General features: G+C 44.6%; 1 protein-coding gene across 2 annotated transcripts in view; it reads left to right on the forward strand.

Annotated features, from left to right (window-relative positions):
• The first annotated feature begins 675 nt into the window (after positions 1-675).
• Positions 676-20,185, forward strand: part of ano8b (anoctamin 8b) — a 40,739-nt gene continuing 21,229 nt past the window's right edge. The window contains exon 1 of one of the 2 annotated variants that reach the window (XM_026146450.1): positions 676-1,233. In XM_026146450.1, the coding sequence (XP_026002235.1) occupies positions 1,056-1,233 (178 nt within the window). In that variant the 5' untranslated portion in view covers positions 676-1,055. The remainder of the gene's footprint in view (positions 1,234-20,185) is intronic. The other variant, XM_026146451.1, reaches the window with a different exon arrangement.

The raw sequence follows: 20,185 nt of genomic DNA on the forward strand, positions 1-20,185 counted from the left end.
CACAAGCACTCCTAACATATGCTTTAGCAACTCCCCCACAGGTTGAAAAGGGGCAGACACAGCAATTTAAGACAAAGCACATATTTTACCTGCAGAGGATCATCTGACTGGCTCTGCTGTAACAACATTTATTTTGAGGGCCGTGTGTCTCTTTAGGGTGGAGGACTGCTCTTTGCTCTCTTTTCAAGACAGTGTGACCATGTAAACTGGCCTTAGCGATACAGTGATGGAATGACCAAGCTTATTAAGCAGCAAAGCAAACATTACACAGCCCCACGCCGTGTTTACTGTAGAGTGTTTGACTGAGAAGCGATATTACCGGTAGCCACACCCAAGTGTCACTAAAAATTTAATCCATGAAGATATTTTTTGCACAGCTTCTTCAGTTTTCCCATCATAGTCAAAGAAGAGTGATAGTCTATGAAAGGATTATCAAAGGCGTGCACATTAAAAGCACCAGATCATCTGATTGGGCATCTTGCCTGTGAAGTAATGTCATCACTGTGAAAACCATGCATTTTGAATGAGTTTTCCTTTAATGTAGCCATTTGGATTCTATTTTTGGCCTCGATCTGCAGCCTGCGAGGTGATAAAAATACACTTCTCTCAGAGATGGAGGAACCGCTATTACATGCATGCATAAAATGATCCTAACAGACAGATTCTTTTAATTCCTACAGCGTGCGTAGTGCGGGTTTGTTACATTTAACATTTTTGGTAATGTAATCTGAGACAACAATCAGTCAGCGACCGTGAAGGTGCATGTGTGTCACACAGCCCCCTCCATCCACCCCTCCCTCCCTCTCTTTGTCCCTCCTCCTGTAGTGGTTGGAGGAGCGCTCTCCATCTAACCGCGCATCCTGCTCCAGAGTACCACCAGGATGATCCGCCGCTGCGCCAACGCCAACAACCTTCACTTCACTTTCATTCTCATTTAACCCCCACTCTGACCCCCACGCTACACCCATGCTTTGCCTTCCTCTTGAGATGCGACACCGCTGCACGATTTCCCGGAGAATACCTTTATCCTCAGTCGCTCCTCGCTGATAGAGAGCATGCCCGACACGGGGACGGCAGCGGCGGGCGCTGCTGCAGCCGGGGCGGCCGCCGGTGGCGCGACCACCTCCGGGGACGGCCCCGAGAGTTCCCGGCACCGACACCGAGCGCCGCAAGGAGACGCAGAGAGGCCGGATCCAGGCTCGGCTCCGCCACAGACCTCCTCCGGCGTGCTGGGTGAGTGAGAGGAGGCGGAGGGGAAGGACAGGTGAAGGCGACGCTGTTGGAAAACGAGACAAGAGGCGCACTGCCGTCGCGCACCTCGCGGTGGCACGGTTCTTTTGTCTCCACGAGGGCGTCCCAAAATCAACACCTGGTCAGGCAGCAGGCCTGTAAACGATGGCTCTGACTGGCATTTCGTGCTGTTTCCAAAATTCACTGCTGTGATAATAGGTGTTCAGGAAAAATGGCCACTTTGGCACATCCGAGTTATGACCTTCTGGTCGGTTATTGTCTGTTTAGCCCATTAGCCTGCCTCCTGTTATGAGCCCATTTGTTCCCTCTGGGCAGCTGTTGTTGTCCATACTATCCTCACACGCAGCTCACGGGCCTTGATTGGCTGATAGTTAGCCTATTTTTATTGAAGGGGGTTCTCTCTTGTCAGTCATCTCCTCTGGTTTAAGGTTGTTTACCTTCGAGATCACTTTCCTCGGGATTTCCGAACTATTGCAGGTGGACTGCACTATTGCACACCGCGTCGTGCACCTCAGTGTCAGTTTCCATGCTATTGGACAGACTCGAGGACAGGTGCATGTTTAATCTGCTTTGAGCTCGCAGTGTTTGCCTTTTCTCGGTTCACACCTCCTCACATTTCATTGTATTTTGGTCTCCGGTGCTGTTCTTGTATTGGAGGCTGCAAGAAAAAAGTACATCATAAAATCGACTTTTCCCTCCTTCTTCTTTACAAAGGATAATCAGAACCAGCCTGCTTCATGTTAATACTCCGTGCCTCTGACAGTGGATTTGAACAGCCCATATCTTAGTTGTCTCTTTGCAAGATTTACAAGTGAGGCTATTTTTGGATCAGACCACAATATTAGCTGGGACAGGGAGCCTCAGCTGCCAAGGCAGGATTGTTTTCCTGCATGCGGGGTGCAGAGACAGCCTGTGCCTCCTGAGTGCTGCTGCAGAGTGATGCAGTGGAGCAGTGGGCTGTCAGCAGATGAGACCTTCTTTCCACTCTTGGTCGAGGTAACCTGAGCAGGCAGCTGCCGAATGGAAGAGCAGCCTGTCATCCAGTTGAGAGGGTGGCACCCAGTGGTCCTTGAATGGGTTACAGGCTGTTGGAGGGCCAGTGAAATGGAGATGAGTTCAACTTTACGGTGGCTCGACTAGCTAGAGGCAGCGCCGGGGCAAAGAGAAGAAACCAGGGCTTTAAGGCTGGCTAGACACACATGTGTAGGACAAATCTAAATAGTGTCAAGTATGCAGAGCTGTGCAGAAAGCATTGAATGCTTGATCAGACATCTAACACTGTGTTTTTAATCGTCAGATCAGAGGAATCCCAGTTTTATTCAGATGTTGGCTTTGTTTGACTCGATATGTTTATTAAGTTTAATGAAAGAAGAGATGAGTTTATAGAAAGTCCCCGTGCTTCCCACAGTGCAGGGACAGTAACTTAACAGCAGACATAATAGCCCAATGCTTCCAAAGGTTTCTGTGACATGAACTAGGCTGTGAGATGTTTATTGTTCCCATCTGTGCTCGAGAATATTATGTGTAGAAATAAACATCAACATGCGTGGCAGGTGGTGTGGTGGTTAGCACTGTTGCCTCACAGTAAGGAGGTGCTGGGTTTGAATCCAGGTTTGTCCTGTTTTGTTTGCACATTCTGTCAGCGTGGGTTCAGCCTGGTGAATCTCAGGACGCGAGCGAGCGATTGGTGACCTGTCCAGCGAGCTCGCATTGCCTGAATTAAATAAGCATAAGATCATAAATGGATGGTTAAACTTCAAAACCATCTACAGTGTGGGAATCTACATGAAAACAGATGCTTTTGTGTAATAGTTTCGCCCAGCATTACAGAAACACGCATGTAGAGATGCAAATAGTGGGAAAGGATTTTCAGCACATCTGGCTCTACTATTACACCTGCAGTCGTTCAGTGAATCAAGACTGTTTCACCCATAGCAGCGATGATGAAATGATGCAGTGACGTTTCCATGAAGCAGTTCTTAAAGGGGTAGTTCACCACGAAATCCAGGGTTTTTCCTCTGAGCTGTGCTGCTGTTTATCGACACTGTTTCTGCTGTGAGCTCCCAGTGTTGGAGTTATCAGAGATGTCTGCTTTCCCTTAAATATGATGGAGCTATCTTCGAGAATGTGAACTGTACCGCTGTGCAGAAGCAAGGGTGCTTTCAACCATGAGGAGGGGCTCGCGCTCATGGCAGTGTGACACGATGTAAACATTAATGCTGCTGCCCTAAGCTGAGCTTAAATTTCAGCTTGCTGCCAGCTTCCATCAGCTGTTAGGTGAGAGAAACTCGTTCCTACGTGAAGGTTTGTGTATTTTCTTTGAGTAACTGGTTCAGGATTTCTGAAAAGAGACACTGCTGCAGAGTTTTATGTATTTTTCTGCAGATTTGCAATTTTGTTCTCCTATTTTTATATAAAAGCTGAAATAACTATAAGATTTTGGAGTGACCTGCCCCATTTACTTATAATAAATACTTGTTAATTATATACACAAAGGGAAAAGCCTTGAGGCCAATAGCTCAGGGGTGTCCAACTGTCCTGCAGGTTTTACATGTGTCCTTGATCCATCACAGCTGATTTAAATGACCTCCTCAACATGTCTTGAAGTTCTCCAGAGGCCTGGTAATGAACTAATCATGTGATTCAGGTGTGCTGACCCAGGGTGAGATCTAAACCCTGCAGGACACCGGCCCTCGAGGCCTGGAGTTGGACACCCCTGCAGTAGCCACTGTGTTTTTAGGGAACCAGCTACATTTTTTGTCCTAACGTTCTCCTTTAGTTTGGTGCATAAACAACATGCATGCTTACGAAACTCATAATCACTCACATCTGTCACAAACTACGAAATCAAAACAACAACCCGCTGTCAGTAGTTACTGCAGCAGTAACTCCTTCCTGTGTCTGTTCTCCTGCATGGGTTACGAAAAAGAGGCTCTGGGACTTCAGTGGGATTACTACGATATCACATAACGCCCTCGCACGTGTCAGTGTCAGTCAGCGAGCAAAGCACAAGGGCAGGGTGACTTCTTCGTGCAGCCGGGGTCTTGGTTGTGCTCTGGAACCGAAAGGCTCGGATGCTCGATTGTCTCCGTGCCTCCACCGTATTTTGCTAATCTCTCCCACCGCAGCAGACTGGAATGACTTTGATCCTCGCAGCCATCCTCCTTTGTAGCCTCAAAACTCAAAAGCCCGCGTCTCAAGGATTAATTAGACACCCAACGTTAACGCCTCAGCAATTAGTTTGTGTTCCCTCTGAGGCCAGTGTTGATAAGATTTGTCATGGAAATTAGGCCATGCAATTTGTGGTTTAGGATTAAGGACACGTATGTGCTGAGGTTATTCCTGCACTGATAACGGTTCACTTTTTTCACGGTGCTGTTAAAAGCTTCTTTTGACCCAAAACACCAGTTAGTGGATTGTAGATGTGGATGTTCTTCATAAGTTAGCCCAAAACTTGGGAATAAAAATAAATGTAACTTTGTGATCACAGGAAAACCTGTGTGATCCTTTCTCTGATGTAAAATCTAAATAAATTTGACAATAAGTTCACAGGTGATAGTCCGAAACCATCCTTGGACCCCTGCTTCTTTCTGCAACTCATTTCTATCCCTGTAAACTTGTCTGACCTCGTCCTCATGAGAACAACATTAAGCAGTCACCCGTGCACTCTTTGCCAGAGCGCCGCTCTCTCTGTATCTCCGGCTCTCTCGCCTCTTCAGCGAGTTGAATGCCTCAGCTTTGCCTCAGACAGATTTAGTCAGGTTGAGTGTCACACAGGCTGCTTTAAATACAGCAGCGTGAGGGGAAAGCATCCCACTGAACTTCCTAAAAGAAGAGCTGCTTTTCACAGCAGCGGCAGACGAGCCTCTGCTTTTGTGCCCTCCCACGGCTTCGTAATGAAAGGGCTGATGAATGTCGTGCAGTATGATATAATGACACATGTGTTGTGCCTAATGACTCTGAACTTAATGTCTCTCTTGCATCTGCCTCCTCGCCTGTGTCCCCCGATATTCATCGCACGCTCCGCAGAGATGTATTTCCTGTTCCTCCCTCTCTCCTCGCCTTCTGGTGTAAGCGCTGAGCTGCACATTAGCTGCATTAGCAATCAAGGAAAAATGCCTCTGTGTGGGGTGACCTTGCTGCTGTAGCTTTATCAGCCTTTCCCCGACACGTCACACGCACAGCTGACTGATCGCTTTGGCGACTATAAAATGAAACGGCCCGCTCTTTAGACGAGCAGCTTGCCTTCAAATTGTGAAGTCAAGCTGCCGACCAGATGATATTAAACACTGCAGTTAATGCTGCAATGATTTTCTGTCGATGGTGACAGCGGTGGTGTGTTTGTGGGGACAGTGGATCTTTGTGTGTGCCAGAAAAATGTCAGACTACAAAGCATCCCTGTGAGTTCCAACAAAGGGAGCTTCCCCAGATTGTTAAAGGAGCTGAGCTGAGCACAGGTCTTAAATTTGGCATCAGGAGATGAACCGAGTTATCCATGCTGACTGTTCACTGAACAGATCTGTTTTCTCAATTTATTCTGATCATGCAAACCTGCGGTGTCCAACTCCAGGCCTCGAGGGCCGGTGTCCTGCAGGTTTTAGGGTCAACGCACCTGAATCAGATGATTAGTTCATCACCAGGCCTCTGGAGAACTTCAGGACACTTTGAGGAGGTCATTTAGGTAAAGATCAAGGACACGTCTAAACCCTGCAGCACACCGGCCCTCGAGGCCTGGAGTTGGACACCCCTGATGTAAACAATATACAGAAAGTCATTTAGCAAAAAATCTATACAAGATAAAGCAAAATACCCTCTAACTATCCTCAGTTTACATATCCAAAAGCATTGGGAAGAAGTGCACACTTATTTAATTCCATCCTCGTCCATAATCTGTCAGCAATAGACATATTTCTAATAACACTGACTATTAAACTGCTTAAAATACAAATTATTATCATATTATTTAATTTTAACAACTCATAACTCCACACATTAAAGCCAATGACCTCCAGTTGTGGAGCATTCACTGTAAAATCTGAATAAGAACGAAGCAGCAACTTACTGAACCGAGACATTTACTTTTCCTCTTCTGTGGATTTCCTCTTTTTGAAGTGCTTTATGTTTGGACATTGTTTTAACTCCACACTCAAACTGTTCCACACACAGAAATACAAAAACGTTCCCTGATAGCCGCACGTTCACAGCTAAAGTCGGAAAAACGACTTAAAAGCACCTTAAATGATAAGTTGCTATAACTCTTTAGTGCACTGGCCTGATGACGCAGCCGCCTTTGCTCTGATTCTGCACTGCATGAAAGGAACAGCATCATTATTGGACCTTCGTGACAGGATGAGTTTATGATGGACCTGAGAAAACAGATTGTTTCTGTTTCTTTTTTCTAACGCAGGCTTTCGGAGGTGTCCTTTAAATATGTGTGCTGGTTTTACTGGCCCAGCCCCCTGTAGGTCATACTGGGACCAGCCCATGAGCTAAAGTCAGTAATATGAACTGAAACATGAACTAAAGAAAATCTAAAACAAACTGAGAGCGATCTGCTGTGATGAACGTGGTCAGTGTAGCCCCGCCCTTGGTCAGTGTAGCCCCGCCCTTGGTCAGTGTGGCCCCGCCCTTGGTCAGTGTAGCCCCGCCCTTGGTCAGTGTAGCCCCGCCCTTGGTCAGTGTGGCCCCGCCCCCACCTTCTTGTTACCTGCTTGTTGGTTGCTTTTTCTAAACTGCAGAGATGCTCCAGAACACACAAACTTGTGTTATCAGGCTTCCTGCTGCGTAGGTGTTTGTGTGTATCCAGCAACATTAGATGATATGTTTTAGGAAGTTACAGATAATTTCCCAGAGCTGCGATAAACCGTCTGTCTTGCCAGCAGTGATTCACTTGCCCTACATTCTCAAGTTTTTAATGGCTTAATCATATCCTCCATAATGCCTCTTTGCTTCTAGCCAATCGACTTCGAAAAACTCCATTCATGGCCTCTGGAAGTTTACACTCCTCCATTTATAGCCATGAAGATTATCGTTCCTGCACGCAGAAAACGATAATGCACACTCCAGAGCTTAATGCGCGTGAGGCGCGCAGAGCTGCTGGTGTTGCCCGTCCGCCTGTTTGTGTGGAAGCAGTGACACAATGCAGAAACCTTATCAGCGGGTTTAGGCTCCACTCTGTGATCAAAGCACGGTCCTGTGCAGGCTGATAGCTCGTTCCTGAAAGGAAAAAACAGAAATACGAGGACTGAGAGGAGTTGGGTCAGCGCACCCTTTATCCTGTGTGACTGCACTGACTAGGCCTGGATTTGATTCCCTTCTTTTTTCATCAGTTGCTAAGCAAAGCCAGGAGAAATCCAGTGACCATGGTGAAGAATGCTGTTTCCTGTCGCAGTCGTAGGAAACCGCTCTACATTAGCTGCTCCGCAGTGTCCACAAAGACCAAAGGTTCGTCAGAGCGTCGTGTACGACTCACCAGGGAGGGATGCTCTTTCTCCTGAAGCTCATAACCGGACATATCCGTGTCAGTGTTAGCACGGAGACAGTTTTAAAGCACAGTAACGTTGGTTCTTGTCCTATTTATCACTCACGGTTCTCAGTAAATACCCTCCTGTGACTCGTTTTGTTTCAGCCACTAAGTTTGATTTTTTTGTGGGTAGCGAGGTGCAATCAGTCCTCGCGCTCGTGTCCTTCACCCCTCTGAAGCAGCCTGAATGCAGACAGCGTCTGTCTGACGCACTGTCAGAAATGTTACAGCTCCCTGTGATTGCTTGTCTGGTTTTTCTTCGAGGTGCTTGTCACCCTGGTTGTCTGACGCGGCTCCGTGTGCATGTATATGATTTGGTTTCGTGTAAGGGAGACACGGAGCTAGTTTAGTGCAAATGAGGATCAGAATCAGGGTTTGTTGTTCCAAACTGAAGCAGCTGCATGTGTGAGTGTAAAAAACAATGTTTTTTTGCTTTGATATGAGCACAAAGCTCAGAGCTGTAGATGACAGATTACAGCGTCGCTCTGGGCTTTTCTTTGAATGTCCTCTTAAAATGCTCCACTTTTGTTCTTGGCAGAGAACTGCTGCTCATTGGATAGTTCGTCTTTCTCCTCCATTGTGGCGGAGTCACCAGGTTGGACTTCGGCAGGCCGTCTTGGTCATGTTTACATCCCTGAATGTCCCAAATTCCTGCAACGTGACTCGCTCATTAGATATTTGATGATATGAGCCTTTGAACAGATGTACCTAACAAACTGGCTGGTGATTCCAACCAGCAATGAAACCATTATATGTCTTTTAAGCCTCCATACGCTCACAGCTGTATTCTTCAACAGGATGGAAATATTCTTTATTTATGTGTTACTGTTTGTTTCCTGCGATACAAGTTGATATATTTGAAGTCTTTAAAGGTTTCTGACCTCCACCCGTGTTTGAAACGATGTTCTGTGAGATGTGATGAAGCTCGGCCGTGTAGCGTGAGTCTGTACAGCCTGATGGGCTTGTGGGGTTGAAGAGTGTGTAACGAGGTCTTTTTCATTCCTCGTTCTTTGTTTGCGTCCTTTGTTCCTTATCTGAAAAACGTGAGTCAGATCTTGGCCGGGGCCTTTAATGTGAACTTGAATGTGGTGAAAGTCCACAGCTGAACAGGAACACACAGTTCCAGGTGTGATGCAGCAGAGGTTTCTTCCTCCTCCGTTTTCTTCTTTCTCCTTGCTTATCTTTACTCTTGAGTCTACATCATCACGATATATATATATATATAAAAGGACACAAACTCAGCGTGTCCTCTGCGGCTACGCGCCCTTTGTCTTCCTGGTAGCTTTTACTCCAGCTCGTTCGATGTGGAAAAGCGCGCTGAGGGACAGGATCTGCATTGCCACCGCTATAACACCCGTATGTGGCTGTGAGAGAGGGTGATCTCCCGTTTCCACGTTTCTCCTGATCACTGTTTATTCAGGCAAAGCAGCTGAGCGCCTAACGTTTGCTTTAAGGTCTTTGAGTGCGACTATGTGGCCTCCTTCTAACAGAAGAGGATTCGCCAGCTCAAAGATGCTGCGACTTTGAATTAGGCCTCACGCCGACCATTTCCATGAGTTCAGCTACATCTGTTTAAACTGTGTTAGCTTCTTGTAGCGTGCACGGTGGCGTAACCGACCATCCCAACATCTCTCTCTCTCTGCGCGCGCTGCCAGGCTAAATGAATTATGATGATTTGCTGCATTTCCTCCTTTTGAAAAAGCTGAAGAAATCAAAGCTGACTAAGTCATTAATGATATCCTCATGGGAGGAATGGTGTCGTTATGTCCAATAATCACTGGTTCCTCCGGGGTATTGATCCGACTCGGAGCCTCCTTTCCGGCTTTCCTGTCCAGGAATAGATTATGGTACCATCGTACAGACAGAGCTCCATCAGACTGACTGACTGTAGTACCTTTTCTCCAAATTATTTAATTATCCTCCCCTTATGCTTTCTGACATGAATAAAAGCGCCCAGTTTGCCCAGTGTTTACTGGGATCTCTCACTGCACCACAGTATCTGATTATCAAATGATTAATAGTGTTTTCTGATCTCCCAGGATGCTGGTAGGAGCTGGATCCTCTGAGTCATTGCAAATACGACGTCAGAGGATCTGACAACAATTCAATCAACCTTCCCAAATAGCTCGGTCCAACCGCAGTCCCACTGAAACGACTGCTAAACTCTAAGCTTAGTAAAGTCAGTCCCTTTCACGATAACAGAGCTTGTGTACTTTGGACACTAATGCACTAAAAGCTTTTTAAAAATGCATGAGTCTGTTTTCTCTCCGTGCCTCAGCTGTTCAGTTGTCCACACTCTGCACGATCTCTGAATAAAAGGTCGTGTTGTTGATTCTCCGTGAAACTAGGGCTGCTCGATTATGGCAAAAATGATAATCACGATTATTTTCACTGAAATTGAGATCACGATTATTTGACGATATTTATTTAACCCTTTAAGACCTACCATAGAACCAAGTCCACCAGAGCTTATATTATTTTTTTACATGCTGTAGTGCCATTTGTGGGAGCATTTCAAGTTGCTATACATCAATACAACTGTTATAGCCCATATTTTAATAATATGTATGCATTAAGTGCATAGTAATTACATAAATTGCAAAAAAGTGCAATAAACTACAAAAAAAATTGAAAATCGCTTTTGTTTTGTTTACATATATTTCTACTTGGAGAAGTTTAAGAGGCTTATCCCTCAAAACTTTAAATACAATAAAGTTGCAAAAAATAGTTTCCCACCACAGGAAATTTATTTTGAGTGTCTTCATAGTTTTATTTTGGAGATACAGCAATTTTTATATACTGCAGGAAAAACAAAAAACAATCCTATGATGCAAATTTGCAAAGAAAACAGCAGGTGCATCATTTCACTGTGGGAAGTGTTACGAACAGCTGATCGGATCGGCAAAGCGTGTTTCTGGAATATTATGTTTTTGTTCCTGCAAGCGCTTTTTATGCAATTTTTGCAAAGCTATATGTGGAAGGAAACCGTGACCGAGGACAAGCTGATGGCATCAGATGTAAGTACAACTCCTCCGGTTTCATATGCAAAACAAATTATTGCGCTAGCTTACACGGTTCAGATTCTACAGGGATTTAAAAATAGTTACGCAAAACGGAGCGTGCTGCTCTGACCGGCTTTAAAGGGTTAACAATGACTTTTAAAAAAATAATATAAAATAGTGTGCAACACCACTGAAGTTTTTTTTTTTTTTTTTTTTTTTAACTCTTTTCAACCAACAGCAGTCACTCTCCAAATAACTTCTGCTTAGCTTTCCGAGCTTCCCTCGGGTCCTCTTAATCAGCGGTCTCCAACCTTTTTTGCGCCACGGACGGTTTATGCCCGACAATATTTTCACGGACCGGCCTTTAAGGTGTCGCGGATAAATGAGGGAGGGGCTAATAATCGGCTCAGTCATTTTTAATGATCGTTGAAAGCCCAGATCGTAATCGTGATTAAAATTCGATTAATTGAGCAGCCCTACGTGAAACCATCACCAGCAGGACTTTGTCCAGATTTCACTTTGCACCTCATTTAGATAAGCTGATGGCTTTTACTAGAGGTGCAACGATACACAAAATTCACGGTTTGGTTCGGTTCTTTGGTGTCACGGTTCGATATTTTTTCGATACAAAAAAATATTCATGCCTTTTTAATTTGTCATTTATTAAAATTGTAAATATATATTTTAACTCAAAAGTACAGTTTTTAAATTTAATGTTGCTGAAACCACAAAGTAATAAAAAAAAATCTGATTGAGGAATCCCTCATCTTTGGAAAAGAGAGTTTATTACAGAGAAATGGCTCTTTCAAAATAAAAGCTCTACTATACGCTTCTTCTGGGCTATATTCTCAGCAGCACATTAAACATATCAGGTCCCCATAATGAGGATCACGTGCTAACGGCTGTCTAAATGACTCGGGTAAAGTTTGTAGCATGCTGCTTGTTGTTTTTGTCTGCTTCCACTTGTCTTTGCACTAGGATGATGTCGGAGTAAATGTGCAGTCATACTCGTTGTGTTCCCACTAGTGCTGTCAGCGTTAATCTGAAATGACGTTAACGCCACAACACGGCAAATCTCCGTTAACGAGCTACCGCGGATCGCCCCGTGCGTGGGGCTGGACAGTGTCAACAAGCTAACTGCGCTAACGCGCTAGTTCCCAACAATGTAATTGAGCATTGCGTGGCACATCCGACATGATGTTTTATTTTTGTCCATGACGCGCTTACCTTCAGGGTCATACTTCACCTGAAGACCAAAATAGTTCCAAAGGCCAGATCTGAATGAGGGTGGGGGAGGTTCAATTTGCCATGTTGCAACGAGCTTAGCTTCTGTCTTGCTAGCTTGCGCTGCGCTCAGTGGATCTGCGCTCGACAGTGCAGCCTAGGCGGAGTAGTCGAACGCAGATCCACTGAGCGCTCAACACAGACAGCATCGTCAGAAGAAAAGTTGATAAAATTAATTTAAAAATGTTGTATTGTTCGATACATATGCGTACCGAACCGAAAGCACTGTATCCAACGGTTGCACCCCTAGCTTTTACACACCAAGAACTCGTATCCGTGACGTTTGTGACGTGTCCAAACGAAGCGAATCGATGTGTTTTCTCAAATAACATCTCTGAATATTTTTCTTCCACGTCAAGCTCTTCGCCAGAAACTAACAACGTTGTCAGTTCTTAGCAAGTTTATTGTTTATTTTGTGATCAAATGTAGCCAGAACTACATCTAATCTGTCACTGAAGTGAAAACGTTGCTGCTCAGAAAGGCCCGCTTGCCCGCGTTGCCTTTTTGCCCCCCAGAAAAGCCTTCCTCCACACTGGCAGTTGTCCACTGCTCAACAAGGAGGTTTGTTTGCTTCACAAAGGCTGCTATTCAGTCCACTATATTCATCATCACCACTCAGTTATTCATGATTCGTAATCCTTGCTTGACAATGTTCAGTTCATGCAGTTAGATAACCAGTCTGTGGTTGTCTGAAGGCGTGCTCTGCACCGACTGGGCACAAGAGGGATTCTGTTTATGATTATTACCTGATGAATGCACACAGCCCCTAGTTTTATATTGTAAACAACAGCCGAGGCCCTGCTTCTCTGCTTTTTCGCTGCGGTTGCTCATTTAAATTAACCAGCTAACCTGAAATGAACCAGCGATCAGCCCACTTGGCAGAAGAAAGAGAGTTGGAAATAAAGGCGTCACATTTAGAGAGACTAGGTTTGAAGTGCAGGGAAAAAAGTGATGTAAAGGGTAGAAAGACGCTGGGATGGGAGACGCCATGCTTTGATTATTCTGCCATGTGAGCGGTGGGGCTCTTTTCTTGCCTCGTCCTCTTGGCTCTCAGCCACAGGCGGCTCCAGTGTCATAAGCAATCATTGTCATTTTGAAGCCGAGTCTCTGTTATCCTCCCTGCGTCTGTTAATGAGGAAACCAGAGTTCTAACATCCACGGGCATTCGCGTCTTTATCCCATTTGTCACAAACGTGTAACAAACACAGAAATCTTAATCCGAGCGACGTCATCGATACGTGCTTTTATCTCAGGACAGCTCTCTGCACTTCTGTCTCTGTTGGAACCAATTTGTCACGAGTTTCAACAACATTTTATGGAAATTGCTTTCAATAAAACAACAGTATTGCAAATAAACACTGAAGGTTTTTTTCCTGAATATTCTCACGCTAAATATTTCATACTTGTAGTTTTGAATTAGATGTCCTAATAACTGTAATTCAGCATTAAATATGAATGTCCTTGGTGTCAGTGAAACACAGTCATTCTAATTTTAATCCAGCATCAGGAGACTGTGTCACTGGGTCAAGATAACATTAGATATTTTATTTATCCCATATTTGGAAAATGCTTTGGTGCAAAAACACGCTGCTAACACTAGCACGTTATCACTGTCACTACGAGTAGAAACGAATGAAGCTGCCTTTCCACAGTCAGTAGCTCTGCTCTCTGTTTGATGTGTCTGTGGCTGGAATTGAACCAACAACCTTTTACTTGTGCAGGTGTTGGAGATACATAAACTGTCTGATATATTGCTATCAGCATTAAGAACCGATGGGAGAGACACCATTCAACTATGTTATGAGCATTGATGTTGCGAGGTTTATCCACCAGAGGGCGCTCTACAGACCCCCGATGGCAACAACCAGGGACTGTTTAAAATATAGTGATAATTTAGCTAAGCACCATGTTTTAACAGGTATGCTGATATTAATTAAAAAAACCTCTTTACTCTTTACTTAATGACGACATGTTAAGATGTGGGAATTTCAAAGTATGAATCTTAGCTGTTGTAATTATTGTGTCTTAATGCAGCGGTCTCCAACCTTTTTTGCGCCACGGACCGGTTTATGCCCGACAATATTTTCATGGACCGGCCTTTAACGTGTCGCGGATAAATACAACAAAATAAAACTAGTACCGGTACCGAAAAAAAGAACATTTATTCATAACACACGTGAAAAGACCCAGGAAAACCGAGTTAACAATAAAAACGATAACAAAATAACGCTGAAAACCGATAAAAACCCTGAAAACCAGACATTTCACAGCTGAGCCTCAACTCTTGCGGCCCGGTACCAAACGACTCACGGACCGGCACCGGCCTACCGCTGTCTTAATGGGTCTTTTTCCTTCTGGTTGTAGTGCAACCAGCAGGAAAATGTCCAGGCTACGTAAAAGTTAAGAGGGGGTTGTACTGACGAATGTCTGTGGGTGGGAGTTTCATACCACGGCTCCACCCGTGGTTACTACTGCGCAGATCCTGGCTTCAAATTCAAGAAGGCGTCTCCCAGATCCGGGATATTTTAGCTTCATTTATACAAAATGGGAGGAGGTGGAGCCGCGTCATCCATGTTCCTTACAGTCATTGGCAACAACCAGCAGAGCGTAAAGGAATTAATCCACGACTTGTTTGAATTAAAACAGATTTAGTTTTAAACTGCATTGTTGTGCTAGCTAGGGACGGACTCACAAATAGCTACACGTAAAACAATGTCAGAAAAATCTGTTTGTGGGCGGAGCTCAGGGGGCCACGTTCAAGTCTGACCTGGAGCCCGTTAGCTTTCACTGCTCCTCTATCCAAGGAAGCCGAAAATGTAAAAAGAGATGTGTCTGAAAGAAAAAAATCTATCAGCTGATTTTAAATGATTAAATATGGGTGCTGAAAATGCTACATCAGCTCTAACTGTGAGCATGGTAGGACTTATCCCAAAGTAACATCCTGTGGTAACGGCTGTAAAAAGACGATGGCTCGTTGTCATTGGGCCTGGCTGTTTGAAACCTTAGCTGGTGCGTTTGTGTGTTTTAAATAAAACGGCGTGATCTTCCTCGCGTACCTTCAGTGATGAAGAAGGTTTAGGGTGAGGGTAATTTCGAAGGCAAGCTCTCTCGTAGTATTGGCTCCTGGAGTAGAGCACACTGCCTGTGTGAAGGCATCAGCCCTAAGAGCTCTGTGTACACAATGATGACAAATATCTCTTGAGACGACTGAGAGAGGAGGCAGGAGAGCTGAAGGAGAGAAACGGATAAAACGGAAGCATGGCGGGAAGGAGGGATTGATAGATTCTGCCTTGAGGGGCTGGAAAGAGAAGATTTAGATGGAGGAAAAGAGACGGTGGTGCCAAAAAGATATGAAGAGGAGAGAGAGCAGACTGAGGGGAAAGAAAGTGAGAGACTGCAGGAAGGCTGTGCTGCTTTGGGATGAGGGCCTTTCATATCCTCTAAACACATCTGTGTATGCAGCTGCCAGAAGGACGTGGTGTACGAGAGTCGATGTCGGTGTCTGTACGTGTACCTTGCGGTACAGAGAGGTGGCCGCTGCCACAGCGATGGAGTGAGTCAGTGTTTGGGAGCAGGAGGAAGCAGGACGGATCTGGTTTCTATCCCTTTCCTCGAGACGCGCAGGATCATTTTGTGCTCGGGCGAAATGATCGAATGTTTTATTTATTCCAAACGTCTCGGCGCCACGATTTGATTTGACGACTCGGTGTAAAAATGCTGTCAGTCTTTGTGTTGGGGTTACAGATCAGCTCTGGGTCCTCTGTGGCTGTTTGTGGACTCGTCTACACAGGATGGCAACAAGTCAGGAACATAAATGAAACTGTTGGGTGTTTGAACCCGATTAGGCTCGCTGTCCCACTTACTGATGTAATCGTTGTAACAGGGTCATTTGCACACTAGATGTGACAGTACAAGTATTTTCTGCCTGTTTTATATTTTGCCGTCCTTCCTCTGTCTGCTGGGAGCTGTGTCTGTCTCTCTGCCTTTATTACTTTATGTCTGTCTCAGGCTCTCTGTTGAATAGACGAAAACATCCAGTCTTCAGAAGCTCAATGCAGACTTTCATTAAGCTGATTTTACAGATTTCATCACCTGCAGCGAATCACCAAACCTGCTGTTTTCTCAGGATGTGATTTTTGAGGAAAATAATTCAGATTCACGGTGACAGAATCTCTCACGTGTACAATCTTTGATAAAGACTACATAATATTGTTACAGATAGTTTATTATGATGATGAAGGCTGATTGTGTGTGCTTTCTTTTGATGCTTTCTGTTTAAATGAAACCTGTTTATAAGTCGACGCTTCACCGAACTTCCTCCTGTGTGAAGCACAGAAGCTATTACTGCTAAACCATAAATGTGTTCCTGGTTGTTACTTAAAGCGACACATTTTATTTCTGTTCGGGACGTCTGTGACCATATTTTCAGGAATGTGGTTTGAAGCGATGAGCTGAAAGTTCGTGAAGAGAAATGTGCGGTCATCAAATGTCCTGTGGTTCATCATAGGACCTGAAAGCTGCAGTAAAAGTTTAATGAGATTTCTAAGGATGCTCATTAAGGACCTCTGTAGTTCTGCCACTCAAAGCTTTGCACCACAAGGTAAAAGCATCTTCGTTTAGGTTCATATTCCCACATTAATCAGCTTTATCAGTCGTAGGCTCCCAGCAGCTCTGGATGTTGGGGTCACATGACACCGTGTGCATATTGGTCAAGAGTTGTCTGCCATATTGGAAATTATACAACCTCCAGTTGCTAGGTAAAGATGTGTCGGTTGGGTGTGGTTCCTGGAGGTTGCGCCGGTTGCACAGAAGGTGCTGCAACAATAATCTGTGATTTCTTTAGTTTGGAGCCAATTTTCCGTGTCTCTCTGTAAATACTCATGAAATATCCCAGCAGTAGTGAAACTTGGAAACGTGCATTTTTAGAGTAACTGTTTGTAAAGTCCGGCTCTTCCATTCAAACCGATGCAGCAAAACAGTCACTGGGAGGTTTTGGCCAACTGGTTGGGGAAGGCAGGTGGTTGCCAGGGGTTACTGTAGGCCTCTGTGACGAGCCTCACCAAACATTTTCACTACAACTGCCATCAACTTCCAGCAACCGCTGGCCAGCGCTTGGGGACTCATTCAGTCATTTTTCACTCATGATCAGAAATTGCCAGCCGAGCCGTCTGCAGGCTGTGTGGGCCCTTATTCACTTATTCGTTGTCACTTGTTTATTTGACATTGAAATGAGGTTTTCAAGGACTTCAAACTGAAATCTGCTTATTCAGACAGTTTAATGAGGCTTATTTTTCCATAGCACGTTCATTTGATCTTTTTCCTGAATGCACATCTTTTGGCAGAGAACAAAAAAACCTCATGTCTAACCGGACTGAGTGAGAAACGAAAGAACATTAATTATTTGTGCACAAACTCAATAACACATAAAAACATATTATTATCAGTTTGCTGGCTTATGGAGTTTGAAGGCTTAACTTGTGCTGTGACCATGTTTGGTACCTGATGGAGTCACTGTTGCCGGCTTCATTTCTCAGGCTCGCAGGTTGCTGCTTGCTTTCAGTCCCAGCTTTTATCCCACGTGGAAGAAATAAGTTCATAAAACTTTAAAAACAAACGTGCTTTTACCTGGCAAAGCAAAATCTTTAAAGGAGGCTCAAGGTTACATAAATGGCAATCAGTTATCAAACTGCTCACAGAGAAGACACATCAGGTCTGTGACCTTCATTTAAAAGCTTTGCTTGACTTTCATGACTGAATTACACCCCATTAATCTCATACTTTATATCTCATGTTCACACACACACACACACACACACACACACGCACGCACGCACGCACACACACACACACACACACACACACACACACACACACACACACACACACACACACACACACACACACACACACACGCAGACGTCCCAGAGAAACACTTCAGCGAGCGTCTCAGATCACAGAACGACGCCCTGCTTGTTATGTCTGCCTGGCTGCTGTCTGATAAGCCCCACAGCAGCCGCCTGACTCTGAAGGCCGTGAGTGATGCAGGATTCATCTGTACGACTGCGAGTCCTGGACCAGCCGAGTCCACACTGACCTGGTTTCTGTTACGAGGCCAAAGGGGCTTTCAAGCTCAGACTCACCGACCAAAATGACATCCGGGATCTTTTGTTTTTCTGTGTAGCTGCTCCACAGTCTTTACCGAGATGTTGTTTAAAGATAAATATGGATCAAAAGAGTAAACAAACACACGACCCTCACTGCACAGGTCCTGTTTAATACCGTTATTATTTGCTGCTGTTTTACAAACCGTTACCTCAAAACACTCCAAAAATAGCTGCTTATCTGGCCGTGCTCTCATTTGTGCTGCTTGATGAAAATACATTTCTATGAAACTGACAACAACTTATTCCCAGAACATGAGAGGCGGGTTATTTCTATAGCAAAGGGGGGACGTGCAAACACAAAGCTGCAGCACGAGCCCGTCTGTGCATTCAAGCCTTGACGGGCGACGTATGAATCAAACATCGGGACACATGAAGTGAAGCTTTGTTGAAACCAATCTGTTAGCTGCTCCAAGTGTGTGTGTGTGTGTGTGTGTGTGTGTGTGTGTGTGTGTGTGTGTGTGTGTGTGTGTGTGTTGCCTTCAGCGATGAATACAGGACTCATTAGAATTGCTGTCATGTTGCAGCGCTGCCTGCAGCATCTCCTCTAAAGCACAGTGGAACAACCAGTCACATTTCAGTATCCAGGAGAAGCACTGAAGAATAAAAAGACAAACACCTCCGTCTCCTGTTTGGCCTGTTGAGATGTTTAAAAATGTTCTTCAGAGGAAAATCAGCGTGGAACCAGATAAAGCGGTTGCAGCCTCTTCGTAAGTACTCGAGGGACTCTTTAAATACTGATGTTGGTACTGAAATCATTATTCTCGACAAAAGACACCAGATAGGAGGCAGACAAATCTTTAGATTTCCTGGATATATTTGATAAATAATAATAATAATGGCCTTAATTAATAAAAACAGTAAAAAAGTAGGTGTTGTTCCTACAGCGTAACCTTAATGCTGTTATTTATATTTCATAATATCCAACTATGGTGGATCCATCCATTCTTAATAATACCAAAGAATGTTTCCTGCTTGCAGTGAAACGTGCTGCTCGTTATCGTCTTCGTCCGCGACGTTACTTGTTGCTTTCTGTTCAATTTGCACAAACTGAACTTGACAAAAGAGCTTTTGTCCATTTAGCATCCTCAGCTTGGAACGAGCTGCCGAACGACCGGAAAACGTCAGAATTCATTTCATTAAGTGCTTTTAAATCAAAACTCTGAATCCTGGAGGATTTTTGTAACTGCGAGATACTCGCTGCTGCCATCTTGGCCAGTTTTTAATCTCAGTGGGATTTTCCTGGTTAAATAAATTTTTAAAAATCACCCAAAGCTTCCTGTTCATACGTCTTACACATGTGCAGTGTTGTAGTGTATTTGTTGTAGTTAGCCCAGCACAGTGTGCTGCGTGCATGATGTGTGACTCACAGAGGGTTTTATCGGTGATCTGTCCGACATGAACAAACAGCTCGAGTGCCTGTAACACCTGCGTGGTGCACCTGGTAATTTGCTCTTTTTGTTTAAAAAAATAAATCTGCATTAATAGAGCTTTAAACACTGAGGGACTGTACCAGCAGATCTCATGACCTTTCATGAATACAGAGATGACTTCATAGTGCACGTTGATCCAGTGCTGATGCGCATACATAATGTGAAGGTGAAAAACAAATCTAGATGTGCAAATACACTCTGTGGCTTTTTCCCCGAAGCCCCACCGGGCGTCCCTCTGTTCACAGTTCCAGGAAGCAGGATGACACGCTGACTGGCAGCAGCGCAGAGATGCATTAATGTGACACTTTGAGTTAAAGCACCGTAATAAAATTAGCAGCCACTTCCCTGTTTGCCACATTTTAAAAGCATTTAAGTGATATCTGAACTGATAAGACTGACGAGCTTTTACATTTGTAAGATTCATTTTACTGCTTCAAACATACAAAAATAAACTTTTCATGACTTCGATTCCACCTTTCTTGACTTTGCTCTTCATTAAGGGGGGGATGCTGTGGGATGGCCTCTCCACGC

Source organism: Astatotilapia calliptera, chromosome 17 (genome assembly GCF_900246225.1).
Source record: "Astatotilapia calliptera chromosome 17, fAstCal1.2, whole genome shotgun sequence".
Lineage (NCBI taxonomy): Eukaryota > Metazoa > Chordata > Actinopteri > Cichliformes > Cichlidae > Astatotilapia > Astatotilapia calliptera.